Source organism: Syngnathus acus, chromosome 17 (genome assembly GCF_901709675.1).
Source record: "Syngnathus acus chromosome 17, fSynAcu1.2, whole genome shotgun sequence".
Classification (NCBI taxonomy): Eukaryota; Metazoa; Chordata; class Actinopteri; order Syngnathiformes; family Syngnathidae; genus Syngnathus; species Syngnathus acus.
The window spans coordinates 5089896-5114011 of record NC_051102.1 but is presented as its reverse complement, the minus strand read 5'-3'; the positions used below and the strand labels follow the sequence as shown (position 1 = coordinate 5114011).

The window sequence follows — 24116 nt, the reverse complement described above, 5'->3', positions numbered from 1 at the left end:
AATGTGAGCGACTCGAGTGCCCAAATGTTAACCCTCTCCACCGGGAAGGTCACATTAACTCGTCTCTGTCGATTTACGTACGAAATATAGCCGATTGCTTCCGCGCGGGCGCCATATGGCGCCATTTGATTGATTGATGTACGTCTGGACCAATGGGGCGGCGACTTTCCGGTCGCATTTCCCGCCCTTTCAGGCGGAGGGAAATAAAAATGACAAAATGTCAATTTGTACGAAGAGTTAAACGACGGCTGACGTTTAAATACATCGCACCGCATACTTGCGTGCCGACGCCCGGCCACAGCTGGCGAGATAAGCGTCGTCGGAGAATCGGCACCCAAAGTAAGCGAAGCGTCATCGTCGCCATTTGAGCTTTCCGCTCGCCCCTCCCCTGAGTGGCAGGCAGCCATCTTGAGGCTCCCTCTCCGCCGTCGTCCCAGTGGCGCACTTCTTCCCCTCTGCCTGCCTACCTTCCTCTCTTTCGTCTTTTGCGACCTGACCAACGGATCCATACTAAACTCCCAAGTGCTGAAAGTGAACGACGCGAGAGAGCGCGTGACCTCGTTTCCTTCTTTTGCTCAAAAGTGCACAAAGTATGACACAAGCGACGAGACAAGTGCCCCCCCCCTCAATAAAAAAAAAAATCAGCAACCAGAACCCAGCTCGAATACTCGTCAACCTTCTTATGAAACAACACGGATTTCTCCTTACCGACTTGAGAACACATGGATTTTACAAGCGGAACATGAGAATGTGCAAAAAGATGCGGCCGCCATTAGGCGTAGCAGTTCGGGGGTGGGGACTCGTGCAACATACGGCGGCATTGAAGATCGGGCCGCGAACGCAGTCGGACGCTCGAACGATCCCCATTGGTCGAGCGGGTTAACGCCGATGCACGTCAGTCCCGCAAAAAACGTCGATTGGCCGCCTTCGCCGTCCGTCATTTTAACACGACGACGTCGGCGCGTGCGTCGTAAAGCGCGACTGCGCCCGATCGCAAGTGAGGCCGAGCGTCAAATTTCAATAACGAGCGCACCCTTCCCCCCCGCGCGCGCACCCCCCCAATGTAATGAATTTGAATGGCATCAATGCATTGCAGGCATCTACAACGGTTTTTATGCATATTTACAATTAAAGGAAACAGGCCTGTACAGTATAACCACATGCTAAAAGATAACATTTAGCGAATGTTTTTTCCATGTAATTACTGTAGAATGGGACTACTAAAAGTACTAAGTGTGCGCGTGCGGCGGTAAGCAAAAGAATGACTCCATGAACTGTTCCAACTGTGTATGTTACTCCATGAACGGTTTGTTCCAACTGTGTACGTCACTCCAGCCCATTTGTTCACTACGGTGGGTTGACTTAGTCTTAAACGGAACTTTGATGCGAGTTGTGTTTGTAGTCAAGTCTCCGTTTTTTTTTATTTAGTTGATGTGCACTCCACTTGAATGAAATCCTCAATTCATCTTTTTCTTTCAGCACAATGTTTAGATGAGCTATTTCTTTATTTGGCCCACACGAGGAAATTCCAGGATATAGCAGTCATCATTTAAGAAAAAGAACAAAATCAGGCAAGCATTAAAAGGAGTAAAAAATAGAATATTCCTGAATTTTATTCCCCCGTTTATAGCTGGAGGGGGTGGGACAGTTTCAGAGACATGGTCCCAGGTCCTCACATAGTGCAGGCGGTTGATGAGAAGGCTCGTCCACAATCCGGCCTGTAAAGTGCTGCTTCTTACTCTCTTTAAAGCATCCTTATTACATTGAGACCTCACTGTTGAATATCTACTTCTGACTCCTGCGCACCACCTGCTTTTTCTGTACATCTACATCTCCTTGTTCCTATTTCAGCGCCACTCTTTTCCTTGGGAGCCAGTTATTTGTTCCTTAGGCCATCTCGTGGTTCTTTTGGGTTCCCAACATCTTGTTTTTCCTGGGAGCTTTCCACTTTGCTCTTTCCTCTACGTTGCCCTGAACTGAACGTAAACGCTGTTCCCTCAATGGCTCCAGCTATTCCAACCGCACACACCCCCTTCACCATCACCTAGTTCCCCCAAAGGATTTTGTGAAAGTGTGTAGTTCAGTAGCCGGGTCACTCCAGGACCAATGAGGTGTCCTTCATCAAGATCTCCGTTGAGCCTAAGATGTACTTTTTGGCCTTCCTCCTGCAGGACTCCGGTGAAGTTTGAGGCTAGAAAGAACACGTCTGCCGCGTCACACCACCGAATATCCCGAAATACAAACCAGTTTTCATTGGGAGTGTTTGTGCAAAGACTGTTACTTCCTGTTCCTGTTACACGCCCGTAGCGTGTGTGTATGCGTGTGTGTGTGCGTGCGTGGTGCTTTATTTGCATGAAAAGAGCATGCACAACAGTGGGAGGAGGTGTTGTCTTTTCAAGTCGTCGCTGGGGGCTCTGCAGGTGGGGGAGGGGCTCAGTATGCTCCCACAGGTACGTTTGTTGCCTTCCTCCACACTTTGAGCAGCTAGACATTTGAAAAAAGAAATAAAAGACATCAGTAATTGAGACACCACAGATATAAAAAGGCACTACACTTGTCTGCTTTTCATTCTTTTGCAAACAGTTTTGTCATCAAAAGTGCTTGCGCAGTTCGAAAGTAAGAATGTCACTAATTTTTACCTGGGGGGGCGGGGGCTAGACATAATTTATGTTTTTACATACATGACGATAACTTTTATGCAATAATCAATATTGTCATGTAATACTTTGACCATACCATGGTTAAAACATTTTCTTTTTTTTTTGACTCAGAATTCAGAAAGATGACAAAATAAAATGGAAATAGTTGACTTCAATGTTCTCGGAGCGCAGCGTTGACGTTCCCTCCAGTTATACAAAGACTTTCTAAGACTAAAAACTCAGTCTTGTTTTTTTGCAGTGACACTCAAGCCAGCAAGGTGCCTTCATTTTCATGTAAGTCATTCTTTGTGATAATTGGAGAGTTGTCAAGTATTTTTTGGCGTGAAAAGTTGGCGAAGCGGTTAAGGAGAAGAGTTGCGCGCAAGACCTTGTCTCCACCTGCTGGCTGCTTGCCACAATCGCACGTTGGCCGACATGTTTATTGCGACTATCAGAAATGATATCTTTCTCAGGGCGGATGGCTGTTTGTCTCTGTGTGCCCTGCAATCGGCTGGCAACCGGTTCAGGGTGTCCCCCGCCTATTGCCCGATAACAGTTGGGATAGGCTCCAGCACCCCCCCCCCCCCCCCCCCCCCCGAGAACGGAGGCCGTCCATTATGGCGGGCATTTCGTGCTCCATTCACTTCCTGGTCTGAATCGCACTCCCGCGAAGCGCTCTCACGAGACTTCACAGCGCTGCTCTTAAAGGCACAGCGCTGGATGCATTTATCTGCAGAGGCCAAGTGAGTCTGATTGCAGAACGCAGAAGGGTATCACTCCACCCATAGCTTGCTAAATCACACTCCGCCTCTGCTCACAAAAGGTGTGGAGCAGCATGGGAGGACCGCAGGGAACGGATGCCTCCTGGACGCCTCCCTGGGGAAGTGTTCAGGGCATGTCCCACCGGCAGGAGACTCCGTGGATGACCCAGGATGCGCTGGAAAGACTATGTCTCTCAGCTGGCCTGGCAACAACACCTTGGGATCCCCCGGGATGAGCTGGACAAAGTGGGAAGTCTGGGCGTCCCTCCTAAAGCTGCTGCCCCCACCACCCGACCCCAGATAAGCGGAAGAAGATGGATGGATGGACCATATTGTACACACATACAGGTTCAAGACAATGGTTGCATGTAAAATGACTATAATGTGACGTCGCTGACTTCCAGAGCCCTTGGCTCATTTTTTCCAGAGAATGCAAAGTTTTTGCGATGGACATTTTTCCCCATTTTGTTTTAGGGCTCTATACTGCTCACAAGTTTAAGTTTTGTGAGAGCGTCATGTTGAATCTCCACCGATCTTGTAAAAGTGAGAAGAAAAGCAAGATGCCATCATCTTGGTCAACCAGAAGATGATGACATGTGGGTGATGCAATAAAAGGGGCGCGTCCCTAGGCTATCAGGCCTTTCTATGGAACATTACATCACCCTAGCTCCGCCTCCCTTATCTCTAGCATGGGTGCACAGGCGTGCGATGAACATATAAATGAAGGACGAGATGGTTACGCTAGAGGCAGAAGGTAAGTCTTTGCGCCATCCAAACATGAAGACACTCAGACACCGCCCAATGATGATGACGATGATGATGATGACGATGATGGTGAACACAACAAGCAGCGGTCAGGAGGTTGCGCTGCAGGTGGTCCAGGTAACACGCACACCTTCTCTCGAAACCAGATAGAGATGTTGATGGTGTGGATCCGGATAGTTCCGCCACCGTGTCGTGACTCTGTGATCACCACGCAGTATTGGAACTATTGGGGTCCACCGTATCAAGTTGCAGTTCAGATGAAGTGAAAGCCAAATGAACCTGTGCCGGCTTTGCTCCCTCCAGGACAAGTCTCCGCATGCACCGCCTGCGCCACCTTCACCGCGGACATCTTGGCTCATGTTCATCAACAACTCAGACGCCCGCAAAAGCTCCCCAAGAACGACAAAGGTCACTTGGAAGCCAACAATCACCTTCAGACACACACCGGCTTCCTCTTCAGCGCACACACTCACCTTTGCCGACAAGTTTTGTCTTTATTGCGGTGGCCATGTCATTATGTGTCCAGCACGTCCCCCGGGGACCTCCAGGATCTCGCAGCTCCCCGAGAAGGCCGGCGCCCTGTCCGTATCGGCGGCAGCTCATCGACGACTTGCTCGTCAGGTTCAACGGTAACGTCGCGGCTTGCCACATTTGGGGACGTGACAACAAAAGCAAAATGCTTTTTTCACTGGAAAGTAACGTCAAGGAACGCAACTGTGTTGAAATCTTGCCTATGTGTTAAGAATGAAGGCCGCTGGCCTGCGAGCTGTGTACGAAGCGGCTCTCAAATAAGTGCAAAGAGAAGCGTTTGGAGTGGAAAAAAACAGCATACACCCGTGGAAATGTTGGTTTAAATACCAGCCAATTTGGGTTCAAAGTTGGACTGACCCTGGAAGTTGTGTCAATATAGCCCTTTTTTTTATTTTTTCCTTGCTGAGTCGGTCCAATTTTGAAGCCAGCAGTTTGAAGGGTTTAGGCAAGGACAAGTTGCGCCACTAAAACCATCTCTGCAGCGAGACCGTCCGCCCGACAAGGGAGCCTCCACTGCAGGAAGGGAAACACATTTGGACTTAACAATGCAGCGCTCGCTTTTCTGAGGGGAGTGCAAAACACACCTCCACTCGACGTGTTCGCCTTCACTCAGGAAAAACCCTGAGCCGGGGCTCCGTTGTTATTCGCCGCCCTCCCACCATCAGCACATTATGCTAGGCTAGCAAACGCAGTGGCGTGGCTCTGTATCGACGCAAACGTGGATACATGTGGGCGAGTCTGTGCGAGTGCGGATGGAGGAACGCAAGTGGGCGCCTACCTGGGGGCGGCCAATCGGCGCTCCGCAATCCTTGTCTTGTCTTTCGTGTGGCGTGTTTTTTTTCCCCTCTTTTTTTTTTTTTTAAGTCACAGACTCACACACATGCACACCGTCATATGTGGGAATCGAACTCATGGTGCCTGCACACAAGACAGGCGAGTGTACCACTCCACCATCAGCCATCCCCCCCGTGTGGCGTGTTGCAGGCGCCTCCACGAACGTGTTATGCGGGCTGTGCGAGCGCCTTCCTCGAGTCTCCACCTCCTTCCTCGGCCGCCTCCCCCAAGCGGTGCAGGTGGCCAGTCGCAGTCTGGTGGAGCTTCCCCCCTTCAGTCAGGTGACGTCCCCGCAAACGACCCGCCGGATGGCGAGGTGACACCTGTGACCTCTGCCCCTGCAGGCCCCGCCCTTCGTGGCTGCTTTTCAACGCGGTCGCGGCTTCGACGTGAGCCACGGACGCTACACTGCCACCCAGTCCGGATTTTACCTGCTGAGTGCCCGCCTTTGCCTCAGTCAGTCATGTGACGTCATCATTATCGTTGTCATCCTCACCATCTGCATATATTGCTTGCGTTTGTGTGTGTGAAGAGTCAGGTGAACGTGTTCAGGTGCGACTGCGTGAGAGCGTGAGGGCAGCCATTTGCATCGAGTCACTCTGTCGCACCAAACCGTGAGTTGCGCGCCGTATACGTGTGCTTGCATGGCCGAGGTCTCTGACTGTACGTGCGTGCTTTCCAGTTCCATTGATTCGGTGGTGGGCGTGGCCACCGTGAGAGAAGCCTTCAGCATCACTCTGACGGGAACGCTCTTCTTACAGGTACATGTTGATCGTTAGTCCATTCTCGGATGTAAACGAGATTGGCGGAGAGATCTGGAGAATAACTTGCTTTTTTCTGCGGCTCAGGCTGGCGAGTACGCGGCCATCTACGTGGACAATGCCACGGCCGGCAACATCCGCGTCTTGCCAGACTCCTTCTTCTCCGCAATCCTGCTGGGAACTTGAAACCGCTTCGCCTTCTGCAGCCGCATGTGCTCCAACTCGGACAAAGTAGTTGAGCGGACGCCGCATCGCCATCCGTCCTTTGCATATGTTCCACGCCGGTCATGTGATGGACGCCCCACCCGATTTGCAGAAATGACTTGCCTTGCCGTGCCACTTTCACAAGGGCAGAAAAGCGATCTAAGAGACAGGAAAGGGAGGAGCTGGAAAGTTTGCGAGTAGCTCCTTCAAAACTGGCTTCTTCCATCGGTTGAGTAGATTGAACCTGAAGTGACTAACCCTGTATGATGGCTGATTGTTAGGACATGTGCCTTTGCACTTAAAATACGTAAATAAGCAGACAGAGAGTTCTGTTGATGATGGTACAAATAAAAAGATACTTGCAGGTTTATTTTCCTTGACACTGTAAATGATCTCGTAACCTTTTGGCGCGTCGGCACAGTCGAAAACTTTTTCCTCCTGTCAACCCCGCCCGTGTCGTAATCCACCTGGCTTTTATTGGGGTCCCAGTAATTAAGACTCTCACATCCCTCTAGTGGCGTAAACCACATCAACCCAAAAACAATTCAAGAGGGCCAAATGGTTCATACAGAACCGTTACTTTGACTGTGTTAGCTTGAACCATTAGTTTGAAGGGCATATTAATCTTGTTGAAAACTTGAGCCCAGCCGCGGTGGTAATATCGATAGCAAGCAACCATTATGGCTAGTTTAGCAGTTTTTCCGCATAGTGCCGATAAAGATTGAGAATTATGTTGCGAGCGTTTTACAGAAAGGACTGGCAAAAAACGGGACTAGCGAGCGACAGCGCTGCGCAGGCGGTATTGGAAGCGCACATCCTGATCGGGCCGCGGAATGCCGAGGCCCGCGCGGCTGCCGTCGGGCCGCGGGTCAGGCTGACCCGCTTCAAGCCGCAGATCAAAGTAGAGCAGCAGCAGACACACGACCTGTTTGATCTCGTTGACGGCAAAGAAGCGTCCCGGGCAGATGGACGCGCCCGAGCCGAATGGCATCAAGTAATGGCGAAGCTTTTGTCCGTCCTTGAAGAATTCCGTCTGGTGGGCGAAGCGATCAAAGCGAAACGCCTGACGGGACACCAAATCCACCCCCGGAGAAAGAATGACAAGTGGTCGGGCAAAGACGTGACGGCGATCGCTACCTGCGGCTGCTCGTAGATGCCGGCATCCATGTGCACGCTGCGCGGATACAGTGCCACAATGTCACCTCGCCGCACCGCCACAACGCGCTCGGCGTCCAGGCGCAGGTTCAGGTCCTCCTGAGCCACACGGATGTTGATGGATGCCGAAGACATGCGTAGGCTCTCGTGGACGGTGCTTTCTGAGGACCAGCGGCAAGTCAGGCGGGCATGAGAGGCGACGGCGGCGGCGGGTTTCCTACCCAGAAGAATCATGTGGTCCAGCTGCTCCGCGGCGAGTGCCAGGTCCATGTCATCGCTGAACCCACGCCCACTGCGCTCCAGCACCTCTAGGATCTCCTGGCGGACAGCTCGCAGGGCCTCCGGGTGCCTCAGGAGGTGGTACGTTGCCCAGAAGGCGGCCGGCGCTGTGTTGGCCACCGATGCCCACAGCATGGCCAAGTGGTGCGCTGAAAGGCAACGCTCAGCATTACCCCTCGCTCTGTGTCAAAGTGCCTGGCGCGAGCTAATCTTGAAACTGGGAACGCTTTGCTCCAGCGGGCCCGACCCGCAGCGCAATTGGCGACGGCAGCAAAAGTTGTACTCACCCGCTTTGTCAGCGTCGCCCATGACAGGGTGGCCCTCCAGGAGCTGGGCGCGGCGCCGAATGAACAGCGAGGCGTCGGCCCAGTCAGACATCCCGGGCGCCGCCAAGTAGTCCGTCAACTTCCGGCGGGCGGCGCGGGCCCGGCCCAGCAGCCAGGCGGGAACCTGAGCGATGAGCAGCGGGAAAGCCTCATCGAAGTGAACAAAGTGGGTCTTGAGCTGTGCCGCGTGGGTGTGGCGCGAGCCCTGGGCCGGCCGGCCGTACAAGGTCAGGAAGGTGGCCTCCAGCATGACGTCCAGGCAGAAGTCGTACAAGCCGCGCTCGCGCCAGGTGGCGCCCGGCTTCAGGTGGTCCTGACGGAAGAGCGTCATGAGGTTCCCCATCATGCTCTGCGTCAGCGCCGTCAGCTGCTCCCCGCGGAGGAGGCCATAGGCACGCTCGATCTGCTCGGCCAGGCCCGGAAAGGTCCCCTCCGTGATGCGCGGGTAGCCGAAGGCTGCCGGCGCTGCACGGCCGCTGAATTCGTGGAAGTCCAAGCGCCGGCCTTCTTTGATGACTGCCGGGTACATCAGGGGGTCCATGATGAAGGTCATGTAGCGACCTGCCAAATCAATTGCGCTTGACTCCATTTCCCATTCGACTCAAATGGCACTTTTCATCTTTGCTTCAGCAACTGATGGACGTATGACTGATGGGTGCCCGGGCCGCGGATGAATAACGGAGCAGCAAAATTACTGATGCACCATCCTCTAATTACAATGTCCACTTGCAACATTTACAACATTACAAAATGTAAAATGTTATGCATCAGGATTATGAGGGGACCGCCCCCCAAAATTTGGAGCGAGGCAGCGAGACCAACCTGCCATGTGAATGGTGAAAACATCTCCAAAGTTTTTCCGCTGCTCCTCCAGGAACTTGTGAGCATCTTTCCTGAACTCCAAAGCTTTTCCCAGGAACGGAATCCAGCCATCTATCAGCGGGGGTTCGCCTTCACATCTGACACGCACAAAACCAGTACATCTTGTCATTTGTCATGTGATGCGTCAGTCAAAAATAAGGCAGGCAGTGGCGGCTCATTTGGAATGGTGAGGTGGAAACGAAGTGTGTGGAGGATAAGGAGAGAGAAAAAGAAATTCTTACAGACTGTGAATAATTACATTACTTGTTTTTATTCCACATAAGCAAGCAAAACAATCATTTATTCCCCCTTTCCCCCTCAATACTGCCCCCAGGTGGCTACAACAAAAAACTGTTGAAAATGAACCAAAAATAATAAAGGCCTGCTATTAAATAAAACAATTAACTAAACAAAAAACTCGTGTCATTTCTACTCATTAGAACTATACAATTGCAGCGTAGATACAACAATACTAACAAATGAGAAGTGGCTCAATTACTCTACACAGACGAAACGATTCTATTATAAAGAGGTTTAGTATTAGTTTCAAAAGTTGTTTTTGGAAGGATCTCGGCCAACATCGGCGACCAGTCGGGCTGTCGCACACTTTTCACCCAACGTGGCAACATAATCATAAAACGGACGCTGCAGGTTCTTATCGCTTGATCAATGATTTATTTCGCAATCGATTGCAGTGACCCGAGTGACTAGCAAGCAACGCAAGGAAAACGGAGGAAAAAAAGTTGGACTGTGACGTCACGAGGAAGCGGGCGTCTTCTGGCATCACTGACCTTTTCCGGCGGTGGCGTCTTATGACGACGGGAACGAGCGCGACGACGACGAGCAGGAGCGCGCACGCCAGCGGCGTGAACATCTTGTGGTTGTCACAAACAAGATACAAGGCAGAATGCGTCACTTCCGCTTACCCGCTAAAGTTTTTTTTTTGTCATCGTTACTCACAAACATTCACACTGTCAAATGTGGGAATCAAACTCACGGTGTAGGCACGCAAGACAAACAAGTGTTTACCCGCTAAACATCGTAGCACAGTGACTAGATTTGAGGAGAAGGGCGTGACTTATTTGCGAACGATACAGAAAAACCTGATGACGCTTCCAGTCACGTGACAGACTCGCAGAAGTCAAAAACGGTTTATTCATAACATCGACCGATTGTTCAAGAGAACACAACAGCTGCTTCCAAAAAAGGTGCATCTGGTAATCAACAATTACGCAGTGCAACATTTTGTGTGGGGACAAAATGGTTTGAGACCTCCAATACGTCGCGAATAGAATTTCAGGCTGTCAACATTTGTGTAGATACTTCTCCATGGTGTCGCACTGGTCCGCACGTGTTCACATCCAGGCTTCTTCCTGTATGAAGTTTGCATGTTCTCCCCATGCCCACCTGGGTTTTCTTTGGTTCCCTCCTACATTCCAAAGAAATGCATGGTAGGCCGATTGACTGCTCCAAATTGGTCCAAGGTGTGAGTGGGAGTGCAAATGTTTTGTCTGTGTGCCTTGCGATTGGTTGGTGACGGGTTCAGGGTGTACCCCGCGTACCGCCCTAAGATGGCTGGAAGAGGCACCGCCACGCCTGCGACCCTTGTGAGGATAAAGTGGTCAAGCCAGACCAAAGTAATCTTCACTTGCTTCCGTCAGTAAATTTCTTCAGTCCGTCAATCATGTTTTTACATTATGACAGGATTTTCATTTGGATAGAATTTTGAAAAAATAAAAACTGGTTCATTCATCATTGACAAATTCCGCGGACGCGCGCACACACAACGGAGCATGAGAGATTTCCTATTTATTGGCAGCAAAAACACAAAAAGAAGAGCAGTAGCAGCCCATGATCTTCGTCACGCAATTATGAGCATTTCCTACACACCGTCTGTCAACGTCGAGACGGGCCACTTTCATCGGCAAGCGTTTCCCCTTCATGGGCGTGCAAGTGAGAGGAGGCGGGGCTTCGGGCCAGCGGTCACACATTGTCGCATGCCTCCGCAACGCTAAAATTTATAAAGCAGACAACTCTTTGTTCCTCATCCTCCCGTCGTCGTTAAGTTTAAAATGAATCGTCCAGAAGACTTCCCGTCTGCTCGAGAACTGGCACAAGAGGAAGAAATGCTAACACGGGCTAAACTATTGAGCTAGCGGGCGAGATGATTACAGCAGCTGTCACCCTAAAAGACGGCAAATGACAAATCACTAACGACACCGTTTTGTACACCTGGCACGCCAGACATTTTGAGACATCCTCCTCGTCTTCCTTTCCGACGAATGGAAATAGTGAGGAATTCCATCTTCAGGTCACCTGACCACCGCGGGGTCCTCGCTGCCCCTCATACTTGCAGCAGTGGACTTGGCGGATGTCCAGCGTGGACAAACCAGTTCTGCCTGTCCACTCACGCATGCGTGTGTGCTTTTGTTCTGTGTGCGCGCCTTTTTTGTTAGCAATGATGACATGCGTGCGGTGTCGCGACGCCCCTTGTTGGCATCAGCCCACCCCCTTTCAGTGGAGGCGGCCTCGTCTCATCCTGTTTGGTCTTGTTTTTCAAGGGCGGAGAGGGCAACGCCTCTCCAACCCCCCCGGCGTCCACCAACGGTTGCTGGCGTTCGTCAAAGTGTGGCAGCCATGATGTCGATGATGTCATCGTACGGGGCAGGGGAGGTCAGTGCGGCGGGTTCATGGCGCCGTATTCTCGCTGTTGTTTCTGCTTTTGCTGCAGAAGAAGCTGCTCCAGTGCCGACGGGCCCGGCTGCATCATCGAGCTGGACCAGATTGACTGCAACAGAGCCCAAGGCGGCAGATTTGGGGGAAAAAAAAAAGACACGCATGCACGCCCGGGCCAAATGAAGGAACATCTTCAGGGGCAAGAAGAGCACAAGTGCTGCCAGCCGTCTGAGGGTGCGGTGCTTAGGCTACCTTGAAGCTGTCCAGCAGAACGCTGGAGGACGACTCTTCCATGGGAGACTCTTGATTGGCCCAAGAGCTACCGCCGGGTGGGGCTTGGTGCCAGCCGGCATCCGAGGCGGCGGCCGGCAGGTAGTCTAACCCCAAGCCGCTGGTGCCGCCTGAAGCAGACGCAAAGCAAAGTTGAACTAAGATGTATTGCGCAACATGCACGTCAACATGACAGGCTTTGTCATCTTTGTTCTGTTTGAACTGAAATGGATTTGGATAGCAGTAGCGCAGGTGTAAGTTTCTTAGGGATGCAAAAGCACACTTTGAAGAAGGCTTGCAGGGGACACGGCCCACCGTCAATCCACTTTGACGAGCTTTGAGGTGGCTGAGTACCAACAGGACCACCACTACTTAGTGGCTGACAGTGAGAGAAGAAAAAGCAAGGGGAGCACAATGTGTTTAGCTTGAAATTCGCGCACCTGTCTTGTCGGCCTTCCAGCGGTCCGGCGCTCTGCGCTCACGACTGTCTGGCGCGCCGATGGGCCCGAAATTGGAGAAGGCCGCCTGCGCCGCCGCGTGGTTGTGGGTGGACGGGGAGGACGGCAGGCTGCTGGGGTTGGACGAGTGAGGGGATTGGCTGGCCGGGGTGGAGTGATCTGCCAATCAGAGACCAGGCGGTGAGCCGGCCGGCTGGTGCCGCGCGCATGCGTGAGGACGCACCGCACCTGAGCTGGCGGGCAGTGAGGGCGACCATGGCGTCCACTCAAACAGCGAGTAGAGCGACGTCTCCTGCTGCAGTGAGGGAGCGTCGCACTTGGAGCTCGCCGCCATCTTCTTCCCGTAGGCTTGACTGAAGATGCTGTTCTGGTTGTACTCCTGACACGCACACATAACAAGCAAAGTTGAGTCAGAGGTGGAAACTGGTCGCAGGAAAAAGGCCAGCAGCCGTTCGGCAAGCCGATTGGTGGTCGCGGGGAGGCGGGCGGGGCTAACCTGCGCGGCGGACAGGAGGGAAGACGATTGGCCGGGCGCTCGGGGGCCGCCGTCTGTCTGCCTGCTGTGATTGGGCAGCTGGGGAAGAGGAAGGGACAGTATGAAGGAGAGGCGTGGCCACGCAGGGGAAGCGGCGAGAGGAGGGATGAGGGCGGCGCTACGTACAAACATGTTGGGTCCGGCAAGCGAGCTAAGAGGAGCGGACAGAGCCCGGGACAAATCGGGAGACTTAGAAAAGAGCGGCTGGTCCCGGTCGTCCACATCGGCAGCCAGAGAGTTCAACAGGTCAGGAGGGAGAAGAGGCGAGCGCGAGGTCCCCTGAGCAGCGAGGGAGGAAGGAGAGGAAGCGGCAAAAAGGCGGAGGAGGCACAGCAAGTCAGCAAGGAACGGTGACAAAGCCATTGCGAAGCCGTGCTCGGGTCACCACGGCAACCCGAGCTTCAGGGTTGCAAAGCTATTTGGAAAAGCTAAGCGGGTGGGACACCTACACGCAAAAGCCAAAGAAGGCAAGCTACTTTGAAAGTGGGCTCACCTCAAAGGGCCCCCCTCCTCTGGCCGCCATGTCCTGCTCCAGGGGCCGCCTCGTCCTGTCATCGGGCGGCCGGAAGGAGGCGGCGTCCCAGTAGGGCGGGAACTTCATCTGCTTGTCGGCGGCGGGCGGTGGCGCTACCTGGTGTTCGTACACTTTGACGGTGTCTTGAGGCGTCAGGTAGAAGCTTTGTGACTTCAGCGACATCTGAACGGATGGCGGAAGCTTCTGCAGCGCCGCCTGGCTGGGACTCCACAGCTGCGCATCCTGCACAAACGCCTAACAAAGGGGCCCAGACGCATGACTCACGAGAAGATTTCACTTGACCGTTCGTGACCAATAGAGACGTGCAAACAGGCGAACGGTTCCGAAATGAGCGGAAGATGGTTTCCGTACAAAGTAAAAGGGAATTTGTACAAGTGAGAGTTGGCCGAGGTGCCCTTGAGCATACTTTGTTAATTTTGCAAAACTGCGACTGACCTGCTGCAGGTGGGGCGGGCTCTTGGCCATGGCGAACGGCTGGACGGGTTTGCCGGGTGACGACACCTGCAGCTGCGAGTGGGGCAGCTGCGGCTGCTGCTGGCCGAGCCCCGAGGCGCCAGGCCCGGATGGTCTCTGCTGACTGTACGGGATGTGCGACGGCTTGCCGCCGCCGGCCGCCTGTGAGCCCGCCTGGGCCTGCAGGAAGGCGGCCGGCACCGACACACCCGCCGAGAAGGCAAAGCCCGGATTCACCTGCAGGCCCGGGAACGCCACCGGGGGAGAAGGGATGACGAAGGTGGACGGTGGAAAGCCTGCAAAATGCCACATGAGCGCTCAGCATTCGTGTGCTTGTGCTAGCGGATGGGCAAGTGGGCGTACCGGGCCGACTGGGCAGAGGCGGGAAAGCTCCGGGGTGATGGATGGGGATGAACTGGGAAGCGGCGCACGTTGCTGCTTGCGGTTGAGTGACCGGAGTCTTCCTCAGCTCTGTTTGAGCTTTCACCTGAAAGAAGGAAAACAGGAGGGATTGGGGGTGGGGGTGAAGAAAAGACAAAGATGGAGACAAATAAAGCATAAGGAATGAGGAACGTAGCGAGGAAATAATAAGGAGGAAGATGAAGAAGAGCAGAGTCATGTAGGTGACCTGTTTTCCAGCTTCCGGAACTTTCTCCTGAGCAGGTTTCTTGGTCTCGCACTTCCTCTTGCCGTCTCGCTTGGGTTCGCTTTTGGCCACCAAGGGAGAGGGTGCCGGCCCGTTTCCTTTGGCCGAGTCGCGGCGCTCTTTCCCACCGTCCCTCTGATGCGGCACCCGAGCGGGCTCCCGGCTCTGCTCGCGCGGCTTGATGTTTTCCTTGAAAGTGACCACGGGGCGCTCGGCGCCGTCCGCCCACGCGTTGCCGGCTTTTCCCACCGACAGGACTGACTTGAGGCCGGCGATGCCGCCCTCACCGTTGGACGCCTCCTGCAGCACGCACGCCTCCTCTTGCGCCGGCTCTTGGATGGCCTGCTCGGGAATGTCGCTGAGAAAGAGCAGCAGGCCGTCCTCGCTGGCGCGACATTGGATGAGCCTGGGGGGAAGGAGCGGGGTCATACAGAACGCTTGCTCTACATAAATAGTGGAGTTAAGTGATATAGCGCTACTCTATTATCCCTGTGCGCCTGCCATTGGGCCGGTTGGATTTGAAACTCCCGGGCTGAAAAATCATCCCAGCACGCCACTGAATGTAAATGTCAGCTTAATTAATGTCGATGCTAAGTCTATGTATTATAGTTAAACTGACGTGTTGTCACGAGTGCTGCGGCTGACTGCTGCTCAGCTTGAGAATGTCACCTGACCAAACAGGAGAGCCATGATTGGTCGTGACTGTGACAGCAGGTGGCAAAATGGCCGACCTCTGAGGTTCCAATGTGTTTCCAGTAATAGCGGCGTCGAGGACATATTACCACCGCCCCACCCACCAAAAAAATTAACTTCTTACTTGACTCGAGTTAAGTGGTTACTAACACGCTTATTCCGACATCGATTGTGTGTTGATTGTACGTCGCTACTGCGCTTGCTCCAAAACTAAAGAGGCCGGGTTCCGTTTTAGCCGACTAGTCTCGATTTGAGGCACCTTACCCCGGCTGGTTGTCGGCGATCCACTTTCCCAGCACGACCAGTCTCTGATGGCGCGTGCGCAGCAGAAACACATCGCGGTCCACCGGAACGCCCTGGTGACCTTTGCTGAAGTCCACTGACCTGAAAGAGCGAAGCCAAGGTCAGGGAAGTCTGGCTATCGGCCGCGACGTTGTAGGGAAACGGTACCTGAGAGCTGGCCGCAGAGCCAGGAAGCCTTGAAGCTCAAACTCCTCCGGCAGTGGCGTCACTGAAGATGAACAAGAACGTTCCACACAAGTCACCAACTACACTGCCAGATGTTTCTCCACAGAAAGGTGAAAAAGCAGCAAAGAGGCAGCAGCCTCAATCAAGACAAGTCCTGAACCAGACAGACGAGACCACCGACTGAGGTGTACCAGTGCTTCATGTGGACTGAGAGCCAAGACGGGTGAACGGGACAACGCCCGTCACCGCAGAAAGTCGCCAAGCCAAAGCAGGCAAAGGAGCGGGTACCTGAAGATGTAGACACGTGCTGGTCTTTGGGCTGAAAGCTGTTGAGGATGGAGACCAGCCAGGGCCAGATGCTGCAGGACGGGAAGCGACAACAAGTGAGCGGTGTGCCCGCTGCGGGACCACCGCACGACACGAGCACCAACTTACTGCTGCCTCTGGTCCACAGCGGGCTCGCGGAACACGCCGGGCTTCAGGCGGAGCCAATCCAGGGAAACTTTGATGGCTGGTAGAGGACACTCTCCTGCCACCTCCTCCTCTTCCTCTTTGCCACTGCCATGGTTCTTGTTGAGCAGAACCCGGCTGCACATGAGGCCCAGGAAGGACACTGGCGAGACAAACCAAGGCAGGCCATAGATGGCATACATATGCTCGAGCAACTTGCGGAATACAGGGGCTTGGCGGCAGGAGCGAGCGAGCGAGCATCCGCACCTCGCTATTTACCGAGTTAATGTCGAGGAGATGGTCTTTACGTCTTTGCAAATAAAATTGTGCCGTGAGGGCAAGATTGGCGAGCTGAGCACGTTGCCGCTTTTGCCTCTATTGGGGGTCTAAGATGATATGAACGCACATTTGCCAGAAAATGTTTGGTCTGACACGGGCGTTCAAAATAGAAGGTGCGCTGAAAATACAAACGGACCGAGCCACTCTCGCGCCTTGTTGGCAAAACACTGCGTGACGGCAAGGACGCTGTTAAGAAAAAGGCGGACCGACCAAAAAATTTAAAAAAAAGCCCAAGCAGAGGAAATATGGAGCAGCCCCCGGTTCTTACTGAAAAGGCCGAGGAGCTGGAGCCAGCTGACCATCTGTTGGCCGTCGGCTGCCGTTTCTCGCAGGTGATGCAGCGCAAACAGGTTGATGACCGTCACGTGGACCAGTTGCTGCGAGCTGAAGGCCTTCTGCAGGATCAGCCTCTGCAAGCACACATGCAAGCACATGGGTCAGCGCCAGCGGGGGCGGGGCTAGGACGCACGCATACCTGGAATTGCTCCTCCAGACGTTGCCTCAAAGCGTCCAGCTGCTCCAATCCCTTGCTCATGTACACGTGCCCATGGAACTTGATGAAGGCCCTGACGAAGTCGGACACACTCCACTTGCCTCTGGACTCCTCGCGGCTGCGCAAACATGTTTTTCAGAGCGGACCTTAAGTGACGCAACGTGATGGGATGGACGGCTTTTCCCTCGTCAAGACGCTTTGGGCACGAGCGCATTGGAGTGGCGAATGGCCAGTTTGCTACAGAGCGGCAATGGCCTCAGCTTTATCGCGCGGCCTTTTCTGACACATGGCACAAAGCGGCGTGTGAGCCGAGACCCCGCCACGCCACGCGGCGCCTACCTCTCCAGAGCCTTGGACAGCGCCTTCTGCAGGTTGGTGGAGGCGGCGGGAAAGGGAAACTTGACAGCGATGCTGCGGCAGTAGTAGAAGATGGTGGTGAGGTGGTCTCCTTTGGAAGATGCCAGGATGGCCAGCTGGTTGTACGGCTGACCTGGAAGGCACCAGATTCATCAGCTGCTCCTTCTTCAACTTTGGAAGCTAACCCTGTGCTTCCCCGGTGCTAACTAACATGGAAAGCTAATGCTGGAACTAAGGTTGGCCTCCTTTGGGCTTGAGCCGCGCACGCGACGGGCCCGGTGGCAAGCGGCCTCAAGGTCGATGTGCTCGCAAGTTGTCAAGGGGGCGGCGGGCAGGGACTCACCGTTGGACGGGACCAGCTGGGCGGCGTGCCGGTAGTAGGACTCGGCCTGGCTGGTCTGGTTGCGGTAGCGTGCTGAAAAGCGTCAAAAGGCGGCGGAAGGTCAGACGGCCACCCTAACCCGCTCCTCTCCTCTCGCTGATCTGGCTCTTGCTCACCGATGTCGCCCAGGTGCACCAGGCAGTGCTGGCAGATGTACGAGCAGGAGCTGGGCTGTGGTGTCACAATGCTACTGCCGTTGGGTCCGCCGCCGAGGATACCCAGCCGCGAAGACTTGACGCGACACGGTAGGTCAACGTTGAAGACGCTGCAAAGCTCCTGCAACAGCTGCACAGGGCCGGCCAGCCAGTCAGACCAGAGCATTCTCGCTCCTCTCTGGGCCCACAAACGGAAGCGGCCAAGCCCAGCAAACATACAGCATCGCCATTTCTTTGTGTCGTTGCCACCGGTTGAGATGCGCCGCCGAGCCCAAAAAGCTGGCGACGAAACCAATCGGCGACTGGTCCGAACATCAGCCCACCTGAGTATAGAAGCCGCTGGCCGCCTCCAGGAACAAGGACAGGTTGGCCTGGACCTCGCTGCGGTTGGGGTTGGCACGGTTCTTGGCCTGGCTCTGCAAGGTGGTGATCTGGTTCTTGAAGGCGTGGTTCCACCTGCAAGCAGGACCGCGGACGACAGGCGGTCACACGCATTGGCGAGGTGAGGGATGGGCCCGGCAGGACGGCGCTTACAGGTCCTGCTCCACCTTCTTGTCCAAAGCATACTCCAGGTCTGTGACCAGCATCTTCTGGTACAAGTCCTGCAGGGCCTGGCGGGACGTCCACGCCTCAGCCGCCGCCAGCTTGGAGTCTGCGCCGCGCAAACGCATGCATGGCAATTAAGAGCTGGCCACCGGAAAGCAGCGCTGCAGTTACCATGGCAACTACGGAGCAATTATAGCTTCGAACAAGCCAACTCGCAAAAAATGCTTGAGAGGTTTGAGAGGCTCCATGCCACTGCTGCTCTTTTTTAATGTATAGAGTTGAATATTGTTATCTATTATCAATCTTGCATGTTTTTATAGATGTGTGACTTAAAGCCTCTATGCCACTGCTGCTCTTTTTTCATGTAGAAAGTTTACTACACGGTTTAAAGAGTTTTAAAAAAAATGATTTTAATAGTAAGTGGATTCTGTTGTTTTTTTGACCGTGGCACCAAATTAGTATCGAGAATCGTAGTAAATCACAGATATTGGTACCGACTACTGAAATTCTGGTAATGTGACACCACTAGATCTCGGGCTGGAGAAGTCCATCGCCACTTAACATTAGGTTGCTTTATTTTACAAAGGCCCGATGGACTGAACCAATTCAAAGAAGAAAAAATGAAAACAATCTTCCAACCGGTTAGTCTTGATTTATTTTTCGATAAGAAAAACAAATTGATTCGGCTCATTCATCGAGGCCGTAACTCCATTTCCCAACAAAGCATCATTCGTCAGTTGAGAATACCGTGTTGTGTTGCCATGGTAACGACAGACTTCCACACAAAGTCACAAACACGATGATTGGGAAGCGGATATCGCTTCATATTCTTAAATCTCTTACTTCGGCACAATCATGTGGTCGTAGCTGCATTTCAAAACGAGTGCAGTGTGTTCTGTTGCCAAGGTAACAGTAACAGGTTGGGATGTCACACCAACTTAAGTGCACAATAGTGTGGAACTTGGTGATTGTGTTCATTGTGGTAAAAATGACAACTGCTTGTTCTCTGCAAGTTGTTGGCACCCTAATCCCATGTTTCAGCATCCAAAGTCACAAACTCGATCACCATGTGCCACTAGTATGCACATCATAATTTCCTACATGTACGCATCATCAGAAAATTGGAGGTCACTGATTAGCACGTCCGCCGCAGTGCAGTGAGTTTAAATCTGGGCTCCATGTGTGGAATTCGTATGTTCTCCCCGTGCCTGCGTGGGTTTTCAGCGGGTAGCCTGCTATTCCTCCCACATGCCCAAAACGTGCACGGTAGGTCCATTGAACACTCGAAATTGTTCGTGAGGTTGTAAACGCTTGCTCGTTCATCTATAATGTGCCCTGCGATTGGCTGGCGACCGGTTCGGGGTGTACCCCACCTCACGCCCAACGATGGGCTGCAACCCCTAATCCCCCCCCCCCCCCCCAGCAGTTGATATCATGAAAATTAGATCATACAATTCTTTGCCCGGGTACCATGGAACACAATGTCACAAAGTTTTCAGACGAAATGAAGGAAAAGGTCCATTTTGAGTGAAAGACGTTCTTTTTATAAGCGTGAACTTCGACGCCGAAGGCACTCACCTGTCATGTCCGCCTTGAGGGCCTCTGCCTGTCTGCTCGTCAACACAACAGAGAGCAGCGGGTTAGACAACAACACACTTCAACCCCAATGAGGTCCGCGGCTAAACGTCACGCAAATATCGTCGTGACGCTAAAGTCTCTGGCAGCGAGCGCACTGCGACGCGTAGCCTCACAACAACCGCCACCTGTCAAGGATATTGATCACGCACCCTCGTGACGTCACACAACCTTGTACAACATCGCCAATGCTAGCAAAAAGCGAAAGCTACGTAGCAAATGGCCAAGCGACGACAACGAAAAACATACTCAAGTCAAAGTGACGTTTGAATGCGCGAAGAAAAGCGACTGTATCCGCGCAATGTGGTGGCATCGACTGTTTGTTGATGTTGGAGGCTAGCTAGCCGACGCTAGCTTTAGCCTTAGCACGCCAGCAAAACAGGAGCGAACGTCGCTTTCACAGGCCACTTCTTGCCGCTCCTCGTGTCGTATGTGTCGGCATAAGAGCCGGGGAGCGCAACCTACCGGACAAAGTGCGCGCAGAGGCTCATCGTGACGGCTCTCCCGCGTTCACGCAACGAGGAGCTCAAGGGTTGACAACACGAACGCCGCCATATTGTTGCTTCCTGTCAGCCCGCCCGCCTCTCACATTTCGTGTGCAAGGGGCGTGTGCCTATGTCTGTTCATGTCATCGCGAGTGTCTGGGCGCTTGTGTGAGTGTGAACGTGTGTGACGGACGAAAATCTACTTCCGTCAATGTTAGTGCGTCATCTATTTTCACTTTCTCGTCAGCACCTAATCAGAATCGCCTTTATTGTCTTTGTACACAGTACATTGAAAATTGAGCACTGCTCCTTTGGTACAAAAAGCAAATTAAATAAAGAGCAGTCAGAGCATAGAAAATAAAGGATATAAAATATATAGAAAAGGCAGTAGTATATGCTGATATGTACAAACTGTGCAACTTTTCCAAACTGCAAATGTGACATTTTTAATGAGATTTTTTGACAATTCACTCAAAATTACACATATAGAAATAGAATTCACAAATGTGAAATTAATTAATGTGACACGCGTCACTTTGCCCTTGAACACGTTGGTGCTCTTTGTCTTCTGCAGATTATTCTCTGTAAAGTCGCAAAAACTCTTGAATCTTGAATTTGTCTTCTATCGTCAGTTTTGTGAATGCACACAAACACACATGCACACGTTTCTTTCTGCGTCGAGGACGGAGGATGGCCGTCAAAGATGACACTTCCACGTGTTGCTCTGTGACGATTCCGTCGTCACTGAGAGAAAAATAGCTGCTCTAGTGTCGTCACGGTTACGCGTCCTTTCCGCAGATGACTCACCTCGACTTATTTTCCCTTCTTTCGCCAATTTCTTCAAGTGGTGCACCAGGTTGACGTTGGCCGCCTGATGCAGATGCTCAGGAGTGTCCTACACAAACAAAAAGAACACAAAAAAAAATCAGACTTGTTTTTCAATTGATTCCCTTTCTAGAAAAAGCAAAGGACAATGAAATAAATGCGAAGACGTTTGTTGAGCCAGCTGAGAGCTGCCCTAACTCCAGAGCGCCCCCTAGAGGGCAAACATCATATTGAAGTCCGGAGTCAGTCCCAAAAAGTGTGGCCAGATGTTGTGAGCGGGAACCCGGCAAACGCTTGTATTGACGTATGCTTCAACTCTGACGTGCGCTCCATTTCACGCCATTTCCGTCAGTTGGCCCTTGTGCGAACAATCGGCTCTGAGGCGGTATGTACCTTGTAGACCGTTTTGACCAGCTCCGTGGTGGAGATGGGCGCGCCGGCTCTGGCCCGAATGGTGGCCAGGATTTGCCGCTCCCTCTGATCGCGGTGGCTGATGTAGTGTCGGATTTTGCTGCCGGCATCTTGAACCACGGGGCCGTGACCTGCACAACGACCAGTCACTTCTTCAGGTCGGTGAGAAAAAGACAGGCAATCTGGACGAGAGCCTCTTGCCCGCCTCCCCGTTGAGGAGGAGATTGGTCCTGCTAAGTGCCAAACTCAGGACGACGGCACACTTTTGCCTCACCGGGGTAGATGAGATCAGCGCCAACGTCCACGAGCTTCCTCAGCGAGCGCATGTAGTCGTGGAGGTCCTCAAAGACGGCCGTGCCCTCGCCCAGGATGCAGTCGCCTGAAAACAGAGCCCGATCCTCCTCCAGCAGCAAGGCCATGTGGTCGTCGGTGTGGCCCGGCGTGAAAACCACCCTGAAAAAGAATGATGATGATGAGGAGGAGGAAGATCTACTCTTTGGACTGGTTGTCAATACTTAAGGCTGGTCGGAAATGCCAAATTCAATTGGATTGATTCTTCCAATCGATCCCACTACGTATTTGGCAAGTGTCGAATGAAATGAGTGCCTCGGCGTGATGTCGTTCCATCTGGCAACATTGAAGAAGTTTGGCTACTGACCTGAGCGTGGCTCCCTCCGTGCGGACCACATCTCCGTCTTTCAAGTAGGTGTACTCGTGGCTTCCCGAGTCCTCCCGGTCCTGGCTGGATCGGGGGAGCTTGCTGACCCGGAGCCCAGAACCTGCCGCAAAGGATACGCATGCTGTCAAAGTTGCAGTCTACCGTATTTGTTGTCGTCCTCACCCGTGATGTCCCTGCAGATGTCGTCCACGCCGCCCGTGTGGTCGTGGTGCCAGTGCGTGAGCAAAATCTCCTGAATGCTGGCACGGAACATGCTAAGCGCCTCCTTCAGGCTGCTGATGTACTCGGGGACAGCCGGTTCCCCCGTGTCAATCAGCACCCGTCTAAAGAAAGGACAGACGGAACGGAATGAACACATGATGCTTGTGTTTTGCAAACGTATTATTTTGCCGAGTTTGAACGACGTCATCTCGCATCCACACACACTCAATAGAGCAACGCCAAGTCCTCTGGGGAGGCACGGGGTCATGTCATGGATTAAATTCACGCTGCCCAAGTAACACGAAGACATGACAATTAATTCCAACAATGCTATCACGTGAACGATTTTAAAAGGAATTTGTCTAAACGACATGAAAACTACCGTAACCCTACTTGTTTGCGATCATGAATGGAATCGATTAATAAATACATCTCGTAATAATTATGGCACCTGTCCCCGGTTCCGACCAGGTACGTGTTAGTGCCCTGCAGCGTCATCGGTCCCGGGTTGCAACCCAAAACCCGAACGACGCGGGCAGACAGCTGCTCGATACGCGGAATGAACGCACTCATGAGCCCAAAGCAACCGACCACAGAAGGGGTGCAAAGGGTAAACGAAGTGAGCCGAAACTGACAAATTATAAGGAACGGAACCGGAAGTTGCGAATCGCATTCTTTACTTCCTGCTTTCGAGCAGCCTTCACAATAAATCTATGCATTGCTGTTACGCAAAATGGACACTTGGTGGTGCTATTGCTTGATGGAGTCTGACATCACTGCGGCTTGACGCATTTAGTTGAGCGATGCAGTCCCAGTCTTGGACGCCTCAACACTGCTGCTCTCTTGTTTACGATGCTTCCCCCCCCCCCCCCTTTTCATAGCGCCCCCAAATGGACAGAAGACAACCAAGCAATGACCATTCCACCAGGTTCAATTAAAGATCTGGTTGCCAACCAAAACAGGACTACCTAAAGAGTCTTTCGGATGACTATTAGACGTCAGATTGTGTCACCGTGTTGAAGCAGGCGTTTAGTGGTTACAATATTGTACATATGTTGCGTTTCACTCTTCCCCTCGTTGATGTCAGACCCTCAACCAGATGATCAGCGGCACGGCTCCTGACTGGACGGTGTTTGCGGCTGTTGCTAAGCTCCCGTTGCCAGGGGCCAGCCGCTGTTGCTAGGAGACGCGTGATGATTATGGATGGCGGCCACTCGACCAAAATGCTGACAGGGAGCGGGACGCCGTTGATGTTGGAGCAGACACACACACACAAAGGCACGAACCTTTTGAGAACCCCCCCCCCAC

General features: G+C 52.9%; 4 protein-coding genes and 1 long non-coding RNA gene across 11 annotated transcripts; 1 reads left to right on the top strand and 4 right to left on the bottom strand.

Moving 5' to 3' along the window:
• Positions 1-246: 246 nt before the first annotated feature.
• On the top strand, positions 247-6865 carry LOC119137380 (erythroferrone-like). Of its 4 annotated transcripts, XM_037276658.1 has the most exons (11): positions 2517-2616; positions 3463-3748; positions 3875-3996; positions 4089-4282; positions 4469-4573; positions 4692-4794; positions 5681-5811; positions 5875-5986; positions 6063-6144; positions 6213-6291; positions 6379-6865. In XM_037276658.1, the coding sequence occupies exons 4-11, from the start codon at positions 4121-4123 to the stop codon at positions 6475-6477; spliced, it is 873 nt and encodes a 290-aa protein (XP_037132553.1). In that variant the 5' UTR covers positions 2517-2616; positions 3463-3748; positions 3875-3996; positions 4089-4120; the 3' UTR covers positions 6478-6865. The 4 variants fall into 4 exon arrangements, with proteins under 4 accessions (XP_037132551.1, XP_037132554.1, XP_037132553.1 ...); XM_037276656.1 differs by lacking the exon at positions 2517-2616 and adding an exon at positions 247-339 and having other exon boundaries at positions 3875-4282; XM_037276659.1 differs by having other exon boundaries at positions 2512-2616; positions 3875-4282; positions 5681-5787.
• LOC119137382 lies at positions 1490-5355 on the bottom strand. Its single transcript, XR_005100906.1, has 3 exons — positions 5236-5355; positions 4639-4806; positions 1490-2484 (listed from the first exon to the last, which is right to left on the bottom strand). It is a non-coding gene; the product is annotated as an uncharacterized LOC119137382 (long non-coding RNA).
• Positions 6866-7127: 262 nt separating the features above from the next.
• On the bottom strand, positions 7128-10008 carry LOC119137379 (cytochrome P450 7B1). Of its 2 annotated transcripts, XM_037276655.1 has the most exons (6): positions 9908-10008; positions 9078-9214; positions 8217-8816; positions 7872-8078; positions 7633-7811; positions 7128-7558 (listed from the first exon to the last, which is right to left on the bottom strand). In XM_037276655.1, the coding sequence occupies exons 1-6, from the start codon at positions 9988-9990 to the stop codon at positions 7268-7270; spliced, it is 1497 nt and encodes a 498-aa protein (XP_037132550.1). In that variant the 5' UTR covers positions 9991-10008; the 3' UTR covers positions 7128-7267. The 2 variants fall into 2 exon arrangements, with proteins under 2 accessions (XP_037132550.1, XP_037132549.1); XM_037276654.1 differs by having other exon boundaries at positions 7633-8078; positions 9908-9990.
• Positions 10009-10908: 900 nt separating this feature from the next.
• smg7 (SMG7 nonsense mediated mRNA decay factor) lies at positions 10909-20821 on the bottom strand. Of its 2 annotated transcripts, XM_037276646.1 has the most exons (23): positions 20673-20821; positions 20151-20182; positions 18561-18678; positions 18350-18482; positions 17988-18156; positions 17833-17904; positions 17472-17622; positions 17115-17250; positions 16908-17049; positions 16286-16463; positions 16139-16209; positions 15833-15893; positions 15647-15766; positions 14672-15095; positions 14407-14530; positions 14026-14339; positions 13549-13824; positions 13182-13334; positions 13017-13094; positions 12749-12899; positions 12503-12679; positions 12045-12193; positions 10909-11904 (listed from the first exon to the last, which is right to left on the bottom strand). In XM_037276646.1, exons 1-23 carry the CDS (start codon positions 20696-20698, stop codon positions 11791-11793), a joined length of 3369 nt encoding a protein of 1122 aa, XP_037132541.1. In that variant the 5' UTR covers positions 20699-20821; the 3' UTR covers positions 10909-11790. The 2 variants fall into 2 exon arrangements, with proteins under 2 accessions (XP_037132541.1, XP_037132542.1); XM_037276647.1 differs by lacking the exon at positions 13182-13334.
• A 123-nt stretch (positions 20822-20944) lies between these two features.
• On the bottom strand, positions 20945-23472 carry lactb2 (lactamase, beta 2). Of its 2 annotated transcripts, XR_005100914.1 has the most exons (8): positions 23260-23472; positions 22770-22930; positions 22587-22707; positions 22203-22381; positions 21911-22059; positions 21500-21587; positions 21304-21436; positions 20945-21272 (listed from the first exon to the last, which is right to left on the bottom strand). XR_005100914.1 is itself a non-coding variant. In XM_037276730.1 (7 exons), exons 1-7 carry the CDS (start codon positions 23379-23381, stop codon positions 21390-21392), a joined length of 867 nt encoding a protein of 288 aa, XP_037132625.1. In that variant the 5' UTR covers positions 23382-23472; the 3' UTR covers positions 20945-21389. The 2 variants fall into 2 exon arrangements, 1 of the variants encoding a protein (XP_037132625.1); XM_037276730.1 differs by having other exon boundaries at positions 20945-21436.
• Between the last annotated feature and the right edge of the window lie 644 nt (positions 23473-24116).